We start from the raw sequence: 20,398 nt of genomic DNA, 5'->3' as shown, positions 1-20,398 counted from the left end.
TCCAACCCCATGGAGAACTTAATCGCAGCATCGGCGCGCTTGGAGGCTCTCCCAGTAGACGGTGATGATCCGACAGCGGTGGAGACCCGGAGGGTCAGAGAACTTATCCAGACGGCCCTGGCTCAGCAAGAGACTTATTCTTATAGCCAAGACAGGATTCATTCAACTCCTCTGCCTTGGTTAGCACCGCCTCATCAAAACCGGAGTCCAAGTTATAGCAGGCACATGGAGTCAGAAGCTTTGTCAAGCAACGCCCAGCACCGTAACCAACCCGGTGGCTATAATCCGGTGCAAGACTGAATACATCAGGAAAACGAGCGGGCAGCTCAGCTAGCGGCTCAACAGATGGCTCATCAAGATTTCCCAGAGTATCCGACGACTTCCGTTGAGACGGGAGTGGCTACTAGAACCGGCGGTGTTCCTTGTTTGGTACCGGCTCTGCGTAATGTACGTTTGCCCAAGAACTTCAAGGGACCTCGAAAGGTGCCGAATTACACGGCCGACTTATAGCCCGGAGCGTGGATTGAAAGTTATGAGATGACCATGGAGCTGTTGGAGGTCAGCGACGCAGCAATGGCTAAGTACTTCCCCATGATGTTAGATGGAACGGCCCAGTCTTGGTTAAAGGGCTTGCCGCCCAATTCCATTAATTTGTGGGCAGAGCTAAAGGCCCGTTTTATCCAGAACTTCAAGGAAACTTGCAAACAATCTATGTCGATTGTGGACTTGACAAATTGTAAGCAGGAGGAGGGTGAATCCACGACTCACTGGGTACGTCGGGTCAAGGAGATAATACATTCATTTGACAAGATGAATGCCGGCTCTGCAGTCCTTATGTTGGAGAAGAACTGTCGCTTTGAGCCGCTGAGACAGAAACTGGGGCGCCTTAAGCGTGATTGCAACGACATGGGTACGCTGATGGCAGCTTTAGTCAAATACGCCGACTCTGATAGTACCAAGGATCCCGCGTCTGATGAGGAAAAGACAGGGAAGGGAAAGAAGAACGGCAATGGAAAGGGCCAGCAGCATAACCCGATGAATCAAGGAGGCAATAAGCGTAAGGCGGAGGGTAACCCGGAGTTTGTGGCCAATGCCAATGCGCAGGGTAATAATCAGAGACGTAAGGGAAAACCGCCCCCTAGATCTGGCGGGTCAGGCCCATCTCTTGAGCAGCTACTCAATGAGCCTTGCCCGAGACACGGCACCCGGGAACGACCCGCCACCCACTTATGGAAAGATTGCGCGATCATGAAGGCTTTCAAGAATTCCAACATGTTTGATGGCAATCATGGGTCAGGCGGCGGCTCAGGAGCTGGTGGCTTTCATGGCCCGGGCGGCGGTTCAAGCTCCGGTTTCAGGGACATCAAGGCGGTTATAATCAACAGCAGTCTGGTCAAGGGGAGCAACAGCAGCAGCAGTCAGGTTATCAAAGCCATCCGAAGCAGCTAAATAGTGGGCAATATCACGTGTTCACCACCAGCTTGTGCAAACGTGACCAGAAGATTCATAAGAGGGCCGTGAATTCTGTTGAGCCGGCGGTTCCCGTTATTTGAGGTGGTCAGAACAGCCCGTTGTATGGAGCAGGGCAGATCACCCCCTCCGGGTTGATAATCCGGGTCAGTTAGCCTTGGTGGTAGCACCTCAGGTTGGTGGATATAAATTCACTAAGGTACTCATGGACGGGGGTAGCAGCATCAATATGCTCTATTATGAGACCCTTCGGCGCATGGGGTTAACTGATAAGAATTTGAAGACGTCCAACACTGTTTTTCATGGAGTGGTTCCTGGTAAGTCGGCTTACCCAGTTGGTAAGATTGAACTGGAAGTAGCCTTTGGAGATGAATATGATTCCAGGGCTGAGAAATTGACGTTTGAGGTGGTCAAAATCAGGAGTCCATATCATGCTCTGTTTGGACGGCCGGCTTATGCCAAGTTCATGGCACGGCCGTGTTATGTTTATCTGCATCTTAAGATGCCGGGTCACAAGGGCACCATCACCGTGCATGGAAGTCGAAAGGTAGCCCTGGAATGTGAGGAGGGAAACACGGCTTATGCTGAGTTTGTTTGTGCAGCAGAGGAGCTGAAGTTTTATCAAGACAATGTTGACCCGGCGGATATGACCTCTCTAAAGAAGCCAACCACCGAGCATGACCCGGCGATGAAGTTTAAGTCGGCTGCTGAAACCAAGCTTGTGGATTTCAATCCAGGTGATTCATCTAAACAGTTCAGTATCAGTGCCAATTTGGATCCTAAATAGGAAGGCGCGCTCATCGAGTTCATCCGTGAGAACCGGGACATCTTTGCATGGAAACCTTCTGACATGCCGGGTGTACCGAGAGAACTCGCTGAGCACACTCTTAATATTTATCCAAAGTATAAGCCGGTCAGGCAGTTTCTTCGACGGTTCAACGAAGAGAGACGGAAAGCTATTGGAGAGGAAGTCGCCCGGCTCTTAGCGGCTGGGTTTATTGTTGAAGTTTTTCACCCGGAGTGGTTGGCGAACCCGGTGCTCGTGCTCAAGAAGAACGGCACCTGGCGGATGTGTGTGGATTACACGGACTTAAATAAAGCTTGTCCGGCTGATCCCTTTTCTCTCCCCCGTATTGATCAAATCATTGATGCTACGGCGGGTTGTGAGCGTTTGAGTTTTTGGATGCTTACTCTGGTTATCATCAGATCAAAATGGCAGTTAAGGACCAGGAGAAGACGGCTTTCATCACTCCGTTTGGAGCCTTCTGTTATGTATCTATGCCATTTGGGCTCAAGAGTGCTCAGGCTTATCAGCGATGTGTACAGAACTGTCTCCATGATCAAATTGGGCGCAATGTTCATGCTTATGTGGATGACATCGTGGTGAAGTCCAGAGAGAAGGAAACCTTGATATCTGACTTGAAAGAGACCTTTGATAATCTCCGGGTTTATAAGATGATGCTTAACCCGGCCAAGTGTGTGTTTGGTGTACCTGCAGGCAAGCTCTTGGGTTTTCTGGTCTCAAACAGAGGCATTGAAGCTAATCCGGAGAAGATCAAGGCGATTACCTCTCTGGCTAAACCGGCGTGCATCAATGATGTTCAGCGACTGGCGGGTCGTGTTGCTGCTTTAAGCCGGTTCATAAGCCGGTTAGGTGAGAAGGCCCTACCGCTGTATCAGATGATGAAGAAAATGGACACTTTTGTCTGGAGTGATGCTGCTGATATCGCCTTTGAAGATTTAAAGAGACAGTTGTCTGAGCCACCGGTCCTTGCAGCTCCCATTGATAAAGAGCCATTGCTGTTATATGTGGCTGCTAATTCACGAGCTGTCAGTGTTGCCATCGTGGTGGAGCGTAAGGAGGCAGGCAAGGAGCATCCGGTTCAACGGCCGGTTTACTATATCAGTGAGGTGCTTATTGAGTCTAAACAAAGGTATCCACATTGGCAGAAACTTGTTTACGGAGTGTTTATGGCAAGCCGGAAGCTGAAGCAGTACTTCCAAAGTCATCCTATAACTGTGGTAAGTTCTGCCCCCTTGGGGACATCATCCAGAACAGGGAAGCCACAGGACGAGTCGCCAAGTGGGCTATTGAGCTTGGGCCTCATGGTTTGAAGTATATGCCACGTACTGCTATTAAGTCTCAAGCCTTGGTGGACTTTATCAATGATTGGACAGAGTTGCAGGCACCTGAGGAGAAGCCAGATAACACATACTGGACTATTCACTTTGATGGGTCCAGGCAGTTAGAAGGCTCGGGGGCTGGAGTTGTTTTAACTTCCCCTCGAGGTGACAAATTTTGTTATGTGCTCCGGCTTATGTTTCCTTGTACTAACAATGCAGCTGAGTATGAGGCCTTACTCCATGGTCTCCGGATGGCCAAAGAGATGAATTTGAGCCGGGTAAGGTGCTTGGGCGATTCAGATCTCATGGCTCAATAGGTGTCAGGCAAGTGGGACTCCAAGGATCCCCTTATGGCGGCTTACCGTCGTGAAGTAGATGTTGTGGCTGGGCACTTCAAAGGTTATCAAGTGGAGCACATTGATCGAAGGAAGAATGAGGCGGCTGATGCTTTAAGCCGGTTGGGATCTCAGCGTAAGCCGGTGCCGCCTAACACCTTTCTCGATGTTTTGCATAATCCTTCTGTCAAGGTACCTACAGAGGAAGAACTAGCAGTGCCAGACCCGGAGGCACAGCTGGTGGCAGCTCTTCACGTCATCCCGGATTGGACAGTGCCATATTTGGCCTATATGACCCGGGGAGAGTTGCCTGCGGATGAGACCTTGGCGAGACAAATCATCAGGCGGTCCAAATCTATGACGATTGTTCATGGCGAGTTACATCACCGCAGTGTCACTGGGGCGTTTCAACGTTGTGTGTCGCCTGCGGAGGGTCAGGAGATACTTCGTGAGATCCATGAAGGGGATTGTGGTCATCATGCCGGTTCAAAATCTCTAGTGGCCAAGGCTTTCCGTCATGGTTTCTATTGGCTGACGGCTCATGCTGATGCGGAGGATCTAGTCAGCAAATGTGACGGATGTCAAAAATTCTCACGACGAGCTCATGTGCCGGCTCAAGAGTTGAGGATGATTCCAATTACTTGGCCGTTCGCAGTCTGGGGGCTTGACATGGTTGGACCTTTCAAGAGGTCTAAGGATAAAAAGACACACCTCCTGGTGGCAGTGGATAAGTTTACAAAGTGGGTTGAGGCAGAGCCGGTCAGTAAGTGTGATGCAGCCACGGCGGTTCAGTTCATGAAAAAGGTGATTTTTCGTTTTGGTTTTCCACACAGCATCATAACTGATAATGGCACTAATCTTTCCAAGGGTGCCATGGAAGAGTTCTGTCAACGAGAACATATCCGGCTTGATGTTTCGGCTGTTGCTCATCCCCAATCCAATGGTCAAGCAGAAAGAGCTAATCAAGAGATCCTGAAGGGTATCAAACCCCGGCTCTTGGTCCCCTTGCAGCGAACTCCGGGTTGTTGGGTGGAGGAGTTACCCTCTGTACTGTGGAGCATCAACACTACGCCTAACAGATCTACAGGTTACACACCTTTCTTCATGGTGTATGGAGCAGAGGCAGTCCTGCCAAGTGACATCCGACACGATTCACCCCGCGTGGCGGCTTACATTGAGGCTAATAATGAAAAAGCTTGATAGGATGCACTTGACTTGTTTGATGAGGAGCGAGACTTAGCAATAGCCCGCTCGGCGATTTACCAGCAAGACCTGCGCCGCTATCACAGCCGCCGGGTTAGAAGCAGAACCTTTCAGGAAGGCGACTTAGTGCTCCGGCTCATCCAGGATCAGTCTGATATGCACAAGCTATCCCCTCCTTGGGAAGGACCCTTTGTGGTCAGCAAGAATCTGAACAACGGGTCATACTACCTCATCGATGTTCGAGAGCACAAAGACTCACGTAAGTCGAAGGAGGAAACCCGCCGGCCGTGGAATATCGCCCATCTTCGGCCTTACTATACTTGAGCCACCGGCTCTCAAGATGTATATATTTTGACGATGTATATATTATATAAAGCAATAAAGCAGGACCTCTGTCCTTTTCACCTCAAAGGTTTATATTTCTTCTTTATCAGGTGGTGGAAACAGCCAACAGGGAGCGGATCATATCTGAATCCGGCTTTCCCTTTGGTCCGGCTTATGATCATATCTGAATCTAGCCATGATCACTTGGGGGCTTCCTGTTCAAACATAGGTCGTATTCGAACCAAAGAGAACATAGCTGTCGATACCCACTTTGATCGGCACACTGCCAAACCCACTTGGGGGCTTCTTGATCATATTTGAATCATAGCTTAACCCCTTTGGGTCTGACGTGGATCGTATTCGAATCAGCGTCATTAAACAACTCTTATGTTCACTTGGGGCTTCCTGTTCAAACATAGGTCGTATTCGAACCAAAGAGAACATAGCTGTCGATACCCACTTGATCGGCATCGCCAAAGCCACTGGGGGCTATATGATCGTATCCGAATCTTAGCTTAACCCCTTTGGAACGGTTTACTGATCGTATTCGAATCAGAAGCCTTTGAATATTGTTTATTATCCATTATATTTCGTAAGCATAATTATTTGACTATCTTGAGACCTTTTGAAAGCACTATGAGATGGTTTTTGTTCTTCCGGCTTAATATTGATCTCCCCAGGTTGTTAAGTGCCAGGTGAACATTATATGTTCCAACTTTCAGGAGTTGAATTTACCCGCATGGTGTAGGTCATATAAGCAGGCGAGATTACCAAAGGGATCGCAGGTATGCTATTGTGATTATGTTTAACAAATATAATCATAAACCGACCTTTATATGATGTTTTGGTTCGCACTCTGGGTTATCAATACCTTATGTGACCCCCGATGCGATAAACCGCCAAGGGAATTTTGCTTGTTTTATATGCAGGATAAGGCAAGAAAATTTAACATCAAGGAAATAAAGATCAACATAAGCTGGAAATATATAGCGATGGCGGCTTACGAAAGTATTAAGCGCCATAAACATGCGCGAAGGCATGACAAAAATTGAGAGGTTTTTCTACCCTATTACAAGACTCCCCGAGTCTGAATAATGAAGCATTGTTTTTGCAAAGTCATAAACGCCTGGCGGTTCACTCCTTTGGTGGGCTTGAAGATTCCGGGTTATCCTTCTCCGCCTCTCCGTCGGTTGCCCTGTCCTGGAAGGTTGACGAGGCCCAGTCAATGCCACTCAAGGCTTCAAACTCAGCTTCATCATCTATTAAACCGGCTGGGTCCACTTCAGGGGCAAAGGTATGCTTACGGGTTGGAGGGATCAGGCTGACTTGATCATAGGGAGGTGTTGGAATTCTCCGGTTCTCGCTGTCATAGCCCGGCTGATACTTGGTAAGGTCAGTGTCGTTCCCAATGAGAGTAGCCACGGGGCGTATGTCTTTGACGCAGGCGGTGAAATCCTGTTCATCAAATACGGTCCCATCCTCTTTCAGACTCGGGTATCCAAGAGCGAGGTCGGCCGGGTCTAGTTCTGGAATCCATGCTTTTGCCCGGCTCAACGCGGCTATGGCCCCGGCTCTTGAGGACGCCCGCCTTAGATCTTGGACCCGTTGAGGTAGTACAGCAAGACACTTCAGCACGTCTTGCAGGAGGTGGGGAGTGTTATTTGATAAAGCTACAACGGCCAAAGCACGTTGTGACCCGATGTACAGTTGCTCCACTAGAGTGTAAACCGCTTTCAGTATGATCAACATGTTCTGCTTGAGGTTTGTGCTCCTGGGGCCTGCGCTCACAAGCATAAGGTGAGCTGGAGATAACGATTAAAATAGTCATCAAAGGAAGGATTACAATATTTGAGGTTATATACAATAACTTACCGAAGATGGCTGAGACCATTTGAGATATCTGGCGCTTTAAGCCGGACAGCTCGGCTGTTGCTTCTGCAAGTGATGCCTCTGCCGTCTCGGCCCGGGTCACCAGTGAAGCCTTTTCATCAGCCCAGATTTTCTTCTCCGCCTCAAAATTCTTCTTCAACTTCTCTTGTTCAGAGACGCTAAATTCAAATTTGGAGTTGGCCTTTTGAATTCAAGTTCTTTAGATGTCAGACGGCTCTTCACGTCAGCAATCTCCGACTCAAATTGACTTATGGTGGCCTGCATTGATGCCGGGTTATAGTCAGAATCATGGTAAGATAACATTAAGTCCCAAGTACTTTGCAAGCAAAGATACTTGACACTTGGGGGCTAATGTATGCTGAAGAATTTTAACTTACAATGCCGGTTCATGCAAATTAAGTCCCAAGCACTTTACAAGCAAAGATACTTGACACTTGGGGGCTAATGTGTATCGCAAGTTCAAGGTATCATGTTACAACCGGGTTAAATATCTTCTTTCTAAACCGGACAGAGCAGTGCTAAGCAGTTTTCTAAGTCTACAACATAATTATTCATAAGCAATAGACTTGGGGGCTGATACAGTAAGTATGATTCAGAAAAGGGGCATAAGTTATACCTCAGATTTTTGCTGTATTTGCTTCACCATGTCAATTTCCAGGTCACGGCTGCTATGTACTTGATTGAGATAGCCAGAGACTATATCTCCAATGCTTAAATGAGTATAGTCAGCAATGTCTAGCTTGGCCTTTCGGCGTTCCAGAAGCTCCTCCTTAGCAGAGCACTTGGCAAGGACAGTGGGCCGCCCTGGCTCAACAAACTGAGTCTTCAGAATCTCAACTTCCGGATCAATTGTCTTGGCCGGGCTAGGAGCTTCCGGGTTATCAGAGCTGTTGAGAGTATCTTCGGCGGGTGGATCAGAGGTTGGTGCTGGAATGTCATAGGCTGGTTCAGGCGGCGGCTGATGGGTAGAACTGTCAGGAGCAGCCGTGCCAAGCTCCGGTTCAGTCACGACCGGGTTTTGGGACGGCTTACTCTTTTTTGCCCTCTTATTGGGCTTCACTTGCATGCTGTGGACAAAGGCAGAAGGATGAATACAAAAGCATGAGTAAGGTAAAGCATAAGGTAAACAAAGTTACATTACCCGGGGGCAGTTTTGAAAGCCGGCATGTTAGATTGCATAGACTCGCCGGAGGAAGGAGAGGTATCCTGATAATTGGAGTCAGATGAATTGAGAGGTTGGCGAATTAAACCCGCCAAAGGTAAAACAGAACGTAAATCGGAGATAACCTCAGTCCAACGCTTCCTGGTTACGTCAGGTAAGCCGGAGGAGAGCTCTACATCCTTGCTGGTCCGGGTCTGCCTCCGGCTTTCAAGCTGATGTTGCTTCAAAAGAAATTGAGGATCTTGATAAGCTAGAGGATGTGAAAATCTTACTTTCCGGGTCACCCTTCGGATTTTTTGCTTTGGCAAAGGCTCTGAGTCGGAGGAGATTATAGTTACCTCTTCGTCAACCGCTTGGCTGTTCCCCGTATCCTCCTGAAAGGATAGAATGTCAATAAAATAATGACAAAAGAGTCAAGGGAGTTAGAAGTTACCTCTTCTTCATCCTCAGAAGTGTCGTCCAATTTGAATAAATCTGAAGCGCTTGGCTTCTTCTTCCTTGAAGTTCCTGTTTTGGCGGCTTTTCTTTCGGTTCTCTTGGCCGCTCTGGCTTGTTTGGCAGCCTCATGGTCATACTTGACCTTCCAGAAGTTGTCATCGGCCTGTGAAAAAGATAAAGGGGTTATGAGTAAAAGCAAGGTGTAATATAGTAAAGAGTATTCATTGAGGTTGATGACTCACTGCGGGGGCCGGGTTCTTCTTGCAGAAAGGAAGTAAGCCAAAGGCATTACTAGTCACCGTGCCCTCTTTCAACAACGTTTGGGTCGTAGCCTCCACCACATCATCTGGTAAGTCGTCGGGACTATGACACAGTGGGTCATCCTTCTCGCCTGAGTAAGTGCACATTAAGCCGGGGCGGCGGCTTAACGGAAGCACTCGCCAAGTGACCCAGACTCGGACCAAGTCAATACCATTCAAGCCATTCCTAAGAGGGCTTTGATCTTCTTGATGGTAGGGGCAAGTGATAGACGTTCAACAGTGGTTAGCTTATCCGGCAGCGGATGATTTGATTCAAGGCGCAGAGCGCGGAAGCCAGGCAGAGGGTTCTCGTCAACCGGAGAAGTGTCCTGGCAATAGAACCACGTCTGATTCCAATCCTTCGGATGACTCGGCAGTTCAGCATAAGGAAAAAGGCAGTCTCTCCGCCGTTGAATCGAAAAGCCACCAAGTTCAAGACTGGGCCCGTTGGCATGTTCATTCTGCCGGTTTAAGTAGAAAAGCTCTCTGAACAAAAGCAGATTGGGCTCTTCTCCCAGGTACACCTCGCAGAAGACTTGGAAGTTGCAAATATTTGACACGGAATTGGGCCCGATGTCTTGAGGTCTAAGGTCAAAGAAATGCAAAACATCCCTGAAGAATTTTGAACCGGGTGGTGCAAATCCCCGGCTCATATGATCCGTAAAAACTATCACCTCCCCTTCTTTGGGTTGAGGCTTCTCCTCGGACGGGTTAGGAGCACGATAAGACATGACCTCCTTCATGGGCAGATGGCCAGACTTCACAAATTCAGACAATTTACTTCTTATGACTGTGGATGGGACCCAATTACAGGTCACAGGAGCCTTGGTTGCTTTAGGTGCCATGACGTAAATTGAGGCCTAGGACAAAATAAGAGGTTCCAGTTCAAATTTAACCCGGAGGAAAACATTTTAAGTCTATTCAAGATGGCGGCTTAAGAAGGGGCCTAATGATATATGGGTAACTATGCAGCAATATTTAAGCCGCTATAGGTATCAAGAGCAGTTAAATTTTCTTAAGTCACGAGAAGCAAGCAAGGATCACAGATCAGTGTCATTTACTTAAACCGGCCACATGGACAGACGTGGTTAAACATATTCGACAGAGGCAGTTTTTTATTTAAGGGTGGAACAAACAGGTTTCACAAGTTGCAGCTATTATTTTGGATCAAATAGTTGTTCTGAAAAGAAAAATTTCTAGACCTAGGACTTGCAGAGATGAAGCTCAAAGGCTCAAGCGGGGCCTTTGTGCGACGGAAAGGGATCTACTTGCATTCGAAATGGGTGCGAAATAGCTACCGCATCAGTTTTATACCATCTTCAAGATCAAGAAACGGCGGTGGTGATGAAATCTATGAGGGGTTCCTGACGAACAGCGAAGAACACCAAGGAACTCGAAGGTCCTAATGCGGATCTGAGGAACAAGAAGGAGGAAACTTACAGATGCAGAGTTTCTGCGGAGGTTCGTCGCGATTTTCTGGTCAAGTCAGGTTGATGCAGCGGCCTGAGTTGGCGAGGACGAGGAGATCTGCGACGGCGGCGGCGGCGGAGCTCGAGCGGCAGAGAGACAGTGGGAGGAAGAAGATGAATGACTGAGGGAGAAAATGAAGAAGACCTAGGTCGAGCCCATTTATAGGGAAGGGCCGACCGGGATGGCGCGAGAAACGAGGTGATTGGATATTATTATCCAGCGACCCCGACGCCTCGGGTTTCGGGACAATCAGTAAAGGTAAATATTCGTTGAAGATATAGCAGGATAAAATAAGGATCTAATTGGAGATGACGTCACGGCGGGTTAACGTGGATCCAGAAGATGATGTCATGGCGGGTTAAACCCTTTGCACAGACAGAAGACTGAAGGTGTATTTTTTAAGGTATTTTGAGATTGACATGAACCGGTTCAAATCAATCTGGGGCCTAATGTTGGGGATATAGCTATTTGTGTAAGCTGCCCAGGAGGGGCCGGGTTAACGCAAAAAAGACTCATCAGAAAGAAGCCCAAGGCCAAGCATGAAGATGGCGGTTCAATAAAGGGTCTAAGGCCCACAGGTGGCTTAAGGCCCATAGTGGTAAACCGCCATGATGATATGACTTGTAACATAAGGTAGACTTAACTAGTCACCGAGCCGGACACTTTCTATGATCCGGCCGGGAATCTGTAGGCCGTAGGGCGTCTGCCCGTTGTATATAAGGGGACGACTCGCTGGCGGTTTAGGGCAAGAAACAACTCATCGAGAACCGGGCATAGCGTATCTCGCTCCCTGGTCATCGAAACATCAAGCAATACCAACCCAACTAGACTTACGCCTTACCTTCACCGTAAGGGGCCGAACTAGTATAAACCTCTCGTGTCTCTTGTCCTGATTAACCCCTTCAAGCTTCCTAGTTGCGATGGCTCCACAACTAAGTCCTTTCACTAGGACATCTGATGTGACAACTCCACGACAGCTGGTCATTGCTATTAACGGGTTATCGGATCCAAAATCAGACCCGATAGCTTAACGGCGACGCGCTATGATGAATGCCACTTATCGGTTATCCTTGATGAAAACACTTCCATGACGCTACATTTATAGTCATGGAAGTGGATACTTCCGTGATGATAATTTGAGTATTGTCATGGAATACTTCTACGACGACACATGTATGACTATCTTGATTTTGTCATAAAATCGTCACAGATGTACATGCATGACAAAAAACGTGACCTACTGTGACGAAAATGTATCATCACGAAAGTGTTTTTTGGTGCTATCCGGTCAAATTGCGGGCATCAATGCCTGCCGCTACATGCTCTAGGCCGGCATGAATGTGGCGTGGGATGGAAATCGGGTGAGGGACGGATGGGGGGGTTGGGTGGGTCAGGACGGTCTAAAGTGGGCGTGGCAACGGTCCGGACGCCCGCAAAATCCCTCATGTTTGTCTCCTGTTTACGAAAGAAAGTGCATCCGGACCGCTCTGCGGACCGATACAGACTCGCGTTGGATGACACAACACGTCCAGACAACGGGATCCGAAGAGCGGTTTGAGGGTCGGCGCATTGGAGATGTCATCTGTATCCATGTGTTGCATGCATCTCTTTTCCTTTAGACTATGTCCGTCACCCTCGGAAGAATCATGTGTGTGAATGTTTCCTTAAACCATGTGTTGAAGAATGAATATTCGTGTAGCCAAAGGCAACATCCCCTGCAAGCAAGTGGTATACTAAATGTATTCAAAACCGTCCAACAGCGTTGCTATCACAAGCCTAGAAAATTGACCCTTAGTTTGCTCTAGCTTTTCTTAGTGGTTCCTTTTTTGGTAAAATCGCTATTGCTCGTTCAACATCTCTACTATTATATTTAAAGAAAGAATAGTGTTTCTTTTCCTTTCAAGTGAATTGCTTCGTCCAAACTTCCAGCGAAGTGCTTTGTTCAATCTTCCATCCTTTTTCTGACCATCACTCCTTACAAATTCATCTTAATTGTCCACCTTTCATTGACTTACTCCAAACATGAGTACTAAATAAATTTTTGCTTTCTTTGGTAAGCAATAAATGATTACAGAATAAAATCATAAATATATTTAGATAGCTATATCACGGACAAGATTTGATAACATTTATTTGCGCAATCACATTAATATGGATACATGAATCATGGGGTAACGTATTAGAATATTTCTATCCCGTAGCAACGCACAGTCAATTATCTAGTTGATTGAAAACTTTGCAATGTTGCACGTAAGATTTTACCTTCTTCCACTTCTTTCGAGTTGGTGGAGATAATTTTCTCTCTCTTATGGTCATTCCGCTATTGTTTCAACATCAAATGCTATTTAAAAAAAGAAGGACCTTGATAAAAGTCACACGTGTGGCACGAACACATGACAACACTAAATATTTTTATGCCAAGTTTAGTAACGCGAGGATGACAATTTTTTTTTTTTTGAATGGCAAGTTTCAGCTTTTTTTAGTTAGTTTTTTCTTTTCGGCTGGCAACTTTAGTTGTAAAAAACGCTAGAACCGGAGTGCTTCGTGCCACACGTGTGAAACTTATTATTTTAGAAAAAAAGCTATATTATATGAATTTGTAATTTAACGTGTGATGAATCTGTTGTATTCTTTTTTTCCTATGAGGTAATGACTCTTTTGTATTCGTTAACTGGAATGTGACATGTTAGACTGGCAGCCAACCTAGGGCTTAGCTGTTGACTAGTAAGCCGATATTGGCTGGATTTTTGTGCCCGTGGTAAAATTAAGCATTTTCATTTGGTACTTTCGTTTCTTGATTTTTTTTAGCCAAACCTGTGGGAATTACTTCCCACAATATATTTTTATATATTTTCTGAAATACTCCCTCCGTTCCTAAATATTTGTCTTTTTAGAGATTTCAAATGACTACCACATACGGATGTATATAAACATATTTTAGGGTGTAGATCCATTCATTTTGCTTCGTATGTAGTCATTTGTTGAAATCTCTAGAAAGACAAATATTTAGGAACGGAGGGAGTAGTAAATACAAATGTAGGCAACCAAAATAAAAGAAAAAAGGAAAAACAATAAAGCTAAGACTATGCAATTACAACAGCATAACGCTAACCCAAGTTAAAGCTTATTATCTGATGTTTCTTGATTTTTCAACAGTGAATTGATGGATGCTCCCTCCTTTCACTATTACTGTTCTAACTTTTTCTGACAGCAGGGCGGATGTGACCGATGGATTTGAGGAAGGAACTCATTTTTTATATAAACACTTTTAGTATGCTTGTTTACTCATTTTAGTCCGTTTTTAGTCCATATTGAATGAACGGAGAAACTATTATGTAAAATTATTGATGTATATATTTGTATTAATTATTTTGTGAAAAAAATTATAGCCACTTTGAAACAAACGATTTTTTTGGTGTAAACGGAAGATTCGATGGTCTCCACTAGGACTCTAAACAAGGCGTTAATAGAATCTATTGGGGCTGAAGAAAATAAACATGCTCCAGTTGAGGCTCTAGCACAATTCCTAAAGTAGCAAGACAGCAAAAAACACCAGCCCCATCTCCCAATGATTGAAAATCGTGACCTCTTTCTAAGGATGGACAAGGCAACGAATTTTTTCCTCTCCCACTCACTCTCGTACGCTGCCATACTAGAGATTTCGCTCATCCAGTGCCTCCTCGCACCAATGTATCCGCACTGCAGCGTCGGACCTCCTCCGCACCACCTTTAGTAGCTCTGAACGTCGTGGCCCGCCACCGCTCCTCACCGCAAAGGATTTCACCAATGAAACCTCATAAGTAGCATTCTTCTCATAAGTATGAAGAGAACCTAGTATGATTGACATAATGGGAGAAAATTGATGGGAGTTGCAGTATATCTCCTTGATTTTTCTCACCCCTTTTTGCACAATTAAGTACCACTCGAAACTCGAAATTCACGTGTCCTCTGTACAGCATCGAAAACATGTTGGAAAATGGGAGATGTAGCAATGTATGGGTTACATGACAAACTTTGACAAACCATGTTGCATTCTCCTCTCCTGTACAATTCTTGAACCATTGTAATTTTGTCGTCTTGTTCTATTGTTGTTGTGAACCCCTCTAGCAATTAGCTAGTAATGTTCACTCTACAATCTCATAACTTACCATACTATTTGTTGACGTCAAGAATCGTCGTAGAGTACCCCTCTTTTTTCTCGACATCTACCAGTTCACCTTGTTCATCCATCTCCATACCTGAGAAGTCTTTATTCTTGTAGGCTTCTTAACGATCGGCATTCACATTGATTTAATGGTTGTGCCCTACGTAGCGCAATCACATTCATGTAATCGTGCAGTAAACCACGCAATTTTCACCAACATAAATCCTTACATGACCTCCGTACCTAAAAAGTCTTGTATACATAGGCTTCTTGACGATCGGCATTCACATTGGTTTAACGGTTGTGCCCTATGCAGCGGCAATCACACCTATGCAATTGCGCGAGAAACTACACAGTTTTCATCAACAAAAATCCTTACATGACCTCCATACCTAAGAAGTCGTGTATACATAGGCTTCTTGACGATCGGCATTCACATTGGTCTAACGGTTGTGCCCTGTGTAGAGCCAGCCACACCCACGCAATTGCGCGGGAAACCACACGGTTTCGGCAACGAAAAATCCTTACACCCTAAAAGGGCCCTCCAGGAGAACTCAATTATGGAAGGAAATAAATAGTGGGCTGAATTAATTTTCAGCCAAAAAAACCAACGCCTTTCCCCCTCAACAAAAAAATCAAAAAAATTGGCTGCTCCGCCAATAGGCCAACGAAATCGGCAACAACGAGCACACGCAGCCGCGTCCCGACGCGCTGCATCTACAGCATGCATCACGTTTGGCACGTTCCCGTCGCCCTTAAATACCCCACCGCGAGTGAGACCAAGCTATAGCTAATCCCCGGCCGCCCCATCTCCTCTCACACAGGTGGCGCGCCGGCCGCCGCAGGGAGGAGGATAGGAGAACGGTGAGTTTGGATCGGTTCATGGGGAGAGCGCCGTGCTGCGAGAAGGACGGTCTGAAGCGGGGCGCGTGGAGCCCCGGGGAGGACCAGCGGCTGGCCGACTACATCGCGCGGCATGGCCACCCCAACTGGCGCGCCCTCCCCAAGCACGCAGGTGAGTTTCGCATCTTGCTGAGGCCGACGATGGACTCCCTCTCTCGGGGTCTGTGATTACCACCGATGAGCGACGGACCCCTGGTATCATTGCTGGTGTTGCTGCAGGGCTTCTGCTGTGCGGGAAGAGTTGTCGCCTGCGGTGGGTCAACTACCTCAGCCCTGACATCAAGCGGGGCAACTTCACCGCCGACGAGGAGGACCTCATCATCCGCCTCCATCAGGCCCTCGGCAACAGGTAGAATAATCTCTCTTTTTTCTTCATTTTTATCCTTTTTGCGAAAAAATCATTTTTATCTACATAATAAAACCGTGAAATATCATTACCTTTTTTTGAGAAAAATGAAATATTATTAATTGTACTCCATATATTGCCTTCATGTTTATCCAAATTTATTACTAATTGTACTCCATAAATTGCTATGAACATTTAACTGTCTTGCCAGCCTACAAATTGTTGTGGGCCTAGTCAGTAAAAGATGCATCATCTTTCTGAAATTTCAGGTACGGTCCTATCATTTGATTGGTGACGGCCATAGCCTCCTCGGGACAATACTCCAAAGAAGACAAAAGCGTTCGCGATTACTTTAAAACTCAACTTAAGATCAATCTTTTTTTCTCAAAGCCCCCACATGCAAGTAAACCAATCCAAAGCTCGAAAGCCGCCATAGATTCCATCTCGTTTGGCCTATAACGGCGGCCAGTGGAGTGGCTGATGCATATCAACACCGGTGCATTTTCATATAGATGCAGCAGCGGCAGCGGCAGCAGCATCACCATCTCCCGGCCACCACTTCTGCTGGACCACACTGTGTCCAAGAGTCCAGGCTACTCCTGAGCGCCTCCATTAATCCTTATTGAATCGCACATGATCGATCAGTACCCCAGTTGCCGAATTCAAGAGCATTTGTAAATTACTAAGTATCACAAGTAGGAGGAGGAGGGGGAGAAGTCGTGCTTCAGATTAAACCATCTCTACGCTTTTTCGCGCAAAAAAAAAACATCTCTACCCTGTGCATTCGGAATCAAATCTTTGAAGTATCTGAGGCCTGCATGCAGTTGATGATGATTTTTTTAAACAGTTGCAGCTCTGAATTTGTTTTTTCAACAGGTGGTCCGTGATAGCTGCGCAGCTGCCGGGGCGCACTGACAACGAGATCAAGAACGTCTGGCACGCGCACCTCAAGAAGAGGCTGGAGGACGGCCTGAAGCCAGCCGCCGATCAAGACGCCGGCGGCAGTGGCCGGAAGAAGTCACGCAAGCAGGCCAAGGCTAGGAGCGCCACCGTCGACGCTGGTGAGCAGTACACGTCGCCGCCAGGGCAGTCGAGCAGCGGCTTGACGTGCTCCACGGTGACCGAGTCGGCGCCGGCGGTGTCATCCTCGCCCAGCGATAACGCCACCATCACAAGCGCGAGCCACGGCCACCAGCTCGTCAAAGAGGACACCTCCAGCTCGGAGGCGGTCACTGACAACTCTTCAACAGACGTGACGGGAATGATAGACCTCGGTGCCATGGACGAGGATGTGAGCCTGGTGATGAGCTCATCATCGAAGTGGAGCGATGACCAGGACTTCTGGATCAAGATGCTGCAGGAGGGCGGAGACATAATAGACTTGCCAGAGTTGTAACAGTTCGAAACTAAGCTTGATTAGCTACAGTCCTGTAGTTTTTTCTCCTCTTTTTACTCCCCATCTTCGGGTGAGAAATTGAGGTGCCCTCACCTTCTTGACGAGGGAAACAGAATCAATACCAGTCGGCAGTCGCAACATTTATTTTGGTTTTTTATCTAGCATTAGAATTAATCAAATGCAGCGGTATTAGCCACAACTATTTGCCTATTCTTGCCTTTCTGCACTAGTTAACTAGTACTCTACCTCAGTCCTCCTTTACTAGTCTCCTCGTATTTTAGTCAGATTTTTATCATGATTTTAAGTACTCCTCCGTTAACTTTTGTACGGCGTTTTAGACATTAGAGGGAGTAATAAATATAAGTTATATGTAGCAAAAATAATATTATTGAATCCAACATTGGTAGTCAAAACATTGGGTCACCTCCTAATGGAATGTGTCTACACTCACGTCACCTCGCATGAAATCCTCTCGTGGTGCCGGATTGCCACCCCCCCCCCCCCCCCCCCCCTCCCGACGGAATGACTGGCTTTTTTGACTGGCTCGCGGCTACAACGGAGTCACTACCCCCTTTTGTGCGCAAGGGCATAGGTTCTTTCGCCATCCTCACCGTCTGGTGCCTTTGGAGGCATCGCAACACGGACATCTTTGACAACTTAAACCCCTTCACCCACCCACCCCCCCCCCCCCCCCCCCGCCCCGCTTGTGAGGATGATCAAAGATGAGGCATGCTACTAGGCAAGCGTGGGCGCTGCCGGCTTATCTACCTTTATCCATGTAACCAGGTGTTCTTGTACTGGGGCTGAGCAACCCCTCCTCTGCTTGTTGTGTTTCTCTGTTGCACCTCTCAGCGTACGTAGTGTGAGATTTGCCAAGTACTTGTATTTCTACCCCCACCCCCCACATTAATGAAAATGATACGCATCCAACGCGTATTCGTGAAAAATACATTGGTAGTCAAATATATGGTTAAACTTTGGCACACAACGCAATGAAAATTAACAAACCCATACGAAGGTAGTACGGGTTACTATGCAAAATCAAGTGCACTTTATATGGGTACTGAAACTTAAAACAACACATAAAATAAACATTGTTGTGATAAGATTGAATGGAAGCTGGATGCACTTGGATGTATATTTTACATGGCAAAAATGCTTCACATGGATGCAGCACAAGTCCTTGTGCCTCGAGCATTGGAACAACCCTAAATGATGTTGACATCAGATTTGGCATGACAACGATCTTAATTAATATGATCTCAAATAATAAAGTGTTCAATATTAAAGTTATTCGTGTCGAAGGTGGCCTGCTTGCCTTCCTCGGCCACCTTCTAATGCAACCTCGGGATCAAAGTAATGCATCGCTATTGGTAAAACTCGAGATGGCCGCTATGCCTTCTTTGTCGAAGGTGGCCTGCTTGCCTTCCTCGGCGTTCCTGGCGCCTTCCTCCATAACGACGAAGATGCCCCGCTGAGTTAGAGGATGGTCTAGACAGCATCCATGGCTAACAATGGCCGCCCCTGATGTAGCACTATTGTCAAATTCTATCTCAGCATGTACCTTTTAAGTTTTACTCAGCATCATTTGTGCTAGCATGTCTCCTTTCTATACTCGCCACCCTTTTAACATGTAGTCGTCCACCTCTGTAGTCCACCATCCCTAGCAAAGTGTTGCCTCTGTATCAACAACTTTTGTTATAATGCACCCCTCATTTTCATGTAACCATGTGCAATCAATGAATGTCCGAGTTTGTTAGAAAACCAAAGAACAAATGGCAAAAAATCAAACCAGAAAACAGACAAAACTTGCATGTAAATAAAATCAAGAATAGGGACTTGCGTAAAATGCTAGACCTACTAAAAACTCTACGCAATCAGTACACCAACCATTCGATTCGCTAGCATTAAATAAACAACTCCACCTAGGCTTGCCAACAAGCGCAGGGGCGGAACTGGGCCTGGGGCAACTGGGGCTATAGCCCCAGGCGTGGCCCATCTAGTAGGCTACCCAGCAGGAATTTTCCCATATTAGTACACTTGTAGAGGCCCAGCCCCAGGCCTCAGCCCACCGAGCTCTCCAGTTTGGACGATCGCTCCAAAGAATCACCAGCAGCCACGATGCAAGATCGATCCGATCCTCACGCTTCGTCTCGGTAGATCGACCGAAAAGTCTCACGCTGCGCCGCCAACTCTCTCGACTTCTCGACTCCAGCAGACGCTCGCCCAGGCGACCGGCGCTCGGAACCGCGGATCTATCGCGCCATTTGAATAAAGCACTCTCCATGCCTGATCTCCTGTGATCCACACCCGATTGAAAAGGTAATGCTAAATACCTAGGTTTGTCGTATCATCTAATATTTCCCCCTAGTTCCTTTTTATCAGCTGAAATCAATGAATTGGTGATGTTCAATTGTATTGCTTTAGTCAATTTTATTCCATCGTTCTTTGTTAACAGGGGGGAATAGAAATCCAAGATGAAGAGGACCCGGACAGTTTTTCGTGATCATGGTATAATATTTTCTTGCTTCCCAAAATTTCATATGAACAATGACTTGTCTATGTCTAGTTCTTGATTTTAAATACTCAACTTTATGTTTACAGCTCCGGGCCCTACTATTGCTTGTGAGGAAATGATGGCCTCAAGTGAGACAAGCCTTCATTAATTTGGTAACTGTTTGTAGTGATGCACTTTGTTATATTGATGAGATGCTTATTAAATTTGCTCTTATGGTAATAAGAAATTCATATTCTATTCTTAATCTGAATGTGTGGTGTACTTCTAACATGCATTGGTACGTAGAGTATTTGGCATTTTATTTCCTTTAGGTTGTGATATTTGGCGTTATTTATAGTGGTTTAGCTTTAGCCCTAGGCTTCGAGAAATCCTGGCT

The 20,398-nt window shown here is 46.5% G+C and overlaps 1 protein-coding gene across 1 annotated transcript; it reads left to right on the top strand.

The window, feature by feature from the left end:
• The first annotated feature begins 15,741 nt into the window (after positions 1-15,741).
• LOC123121397 (transcription factor MYB30-like) lies at positions 15,742-17,504 on the top strand. The gene is made up of 3 exons (XM_044541360.1): positions 15,742-15,874; positions 15,982-16,111; positions 16,985-17,504. The coding sequence occupies exons 1-3, from the start codon at positions 15,742-15,744 to the stop codon at positions 17,502-17,504; spliced, it is 783 nt and encodes a 260-aa protein (XP_044397295.1).
• Positions 17,505-20,398: the final 2,894 nt, after the last annotated feature.

Source organism: Triticum aestivum, chromosome 1B, assembly GCF_018294505.1.
Source record: "Triticum aestivum cultivar Chinese Spring chromosome 1B, IWGSC CS RefSeq v2.1, whole genome shotgun sequence".
Classification (NCBI taxonomy): Eukaryota; Viridiplantae; Streptophyta; class Magnoliopsida; order Poales; family Poaceae; genus Triticum; species Triticum aestivum.
This window is presented reverse-complemented; position numbering and strand designations above follow the sequence as displayed.

Excerpts from the sequence above, each read along its gene's own strand:
- LOC123121397 (XM_044541360.1), top strand. The coding sequence starts at position 15,742 with ATGGGGAGAGCGCCGTGCTGCGAGAAGGACGGTCTGAAGCGGGGCGCG. Across the intron at positions 15,875-15,981 it reads CGCCCTCCCCAAGCACGCAG|GGCTTCTGCTGTGCGGGAAG; the intron begins GTGAGTTTCGCA and ends GTGTTGCTGCAG. Across the intron at positions 16,112-16,984 it reads CATCAGGCCCTCGGCAACAG|GTGGTCCGTGATAGCTGCGC; the intron begins GTAGAATAATCT and ends TTTTTTCAACAG.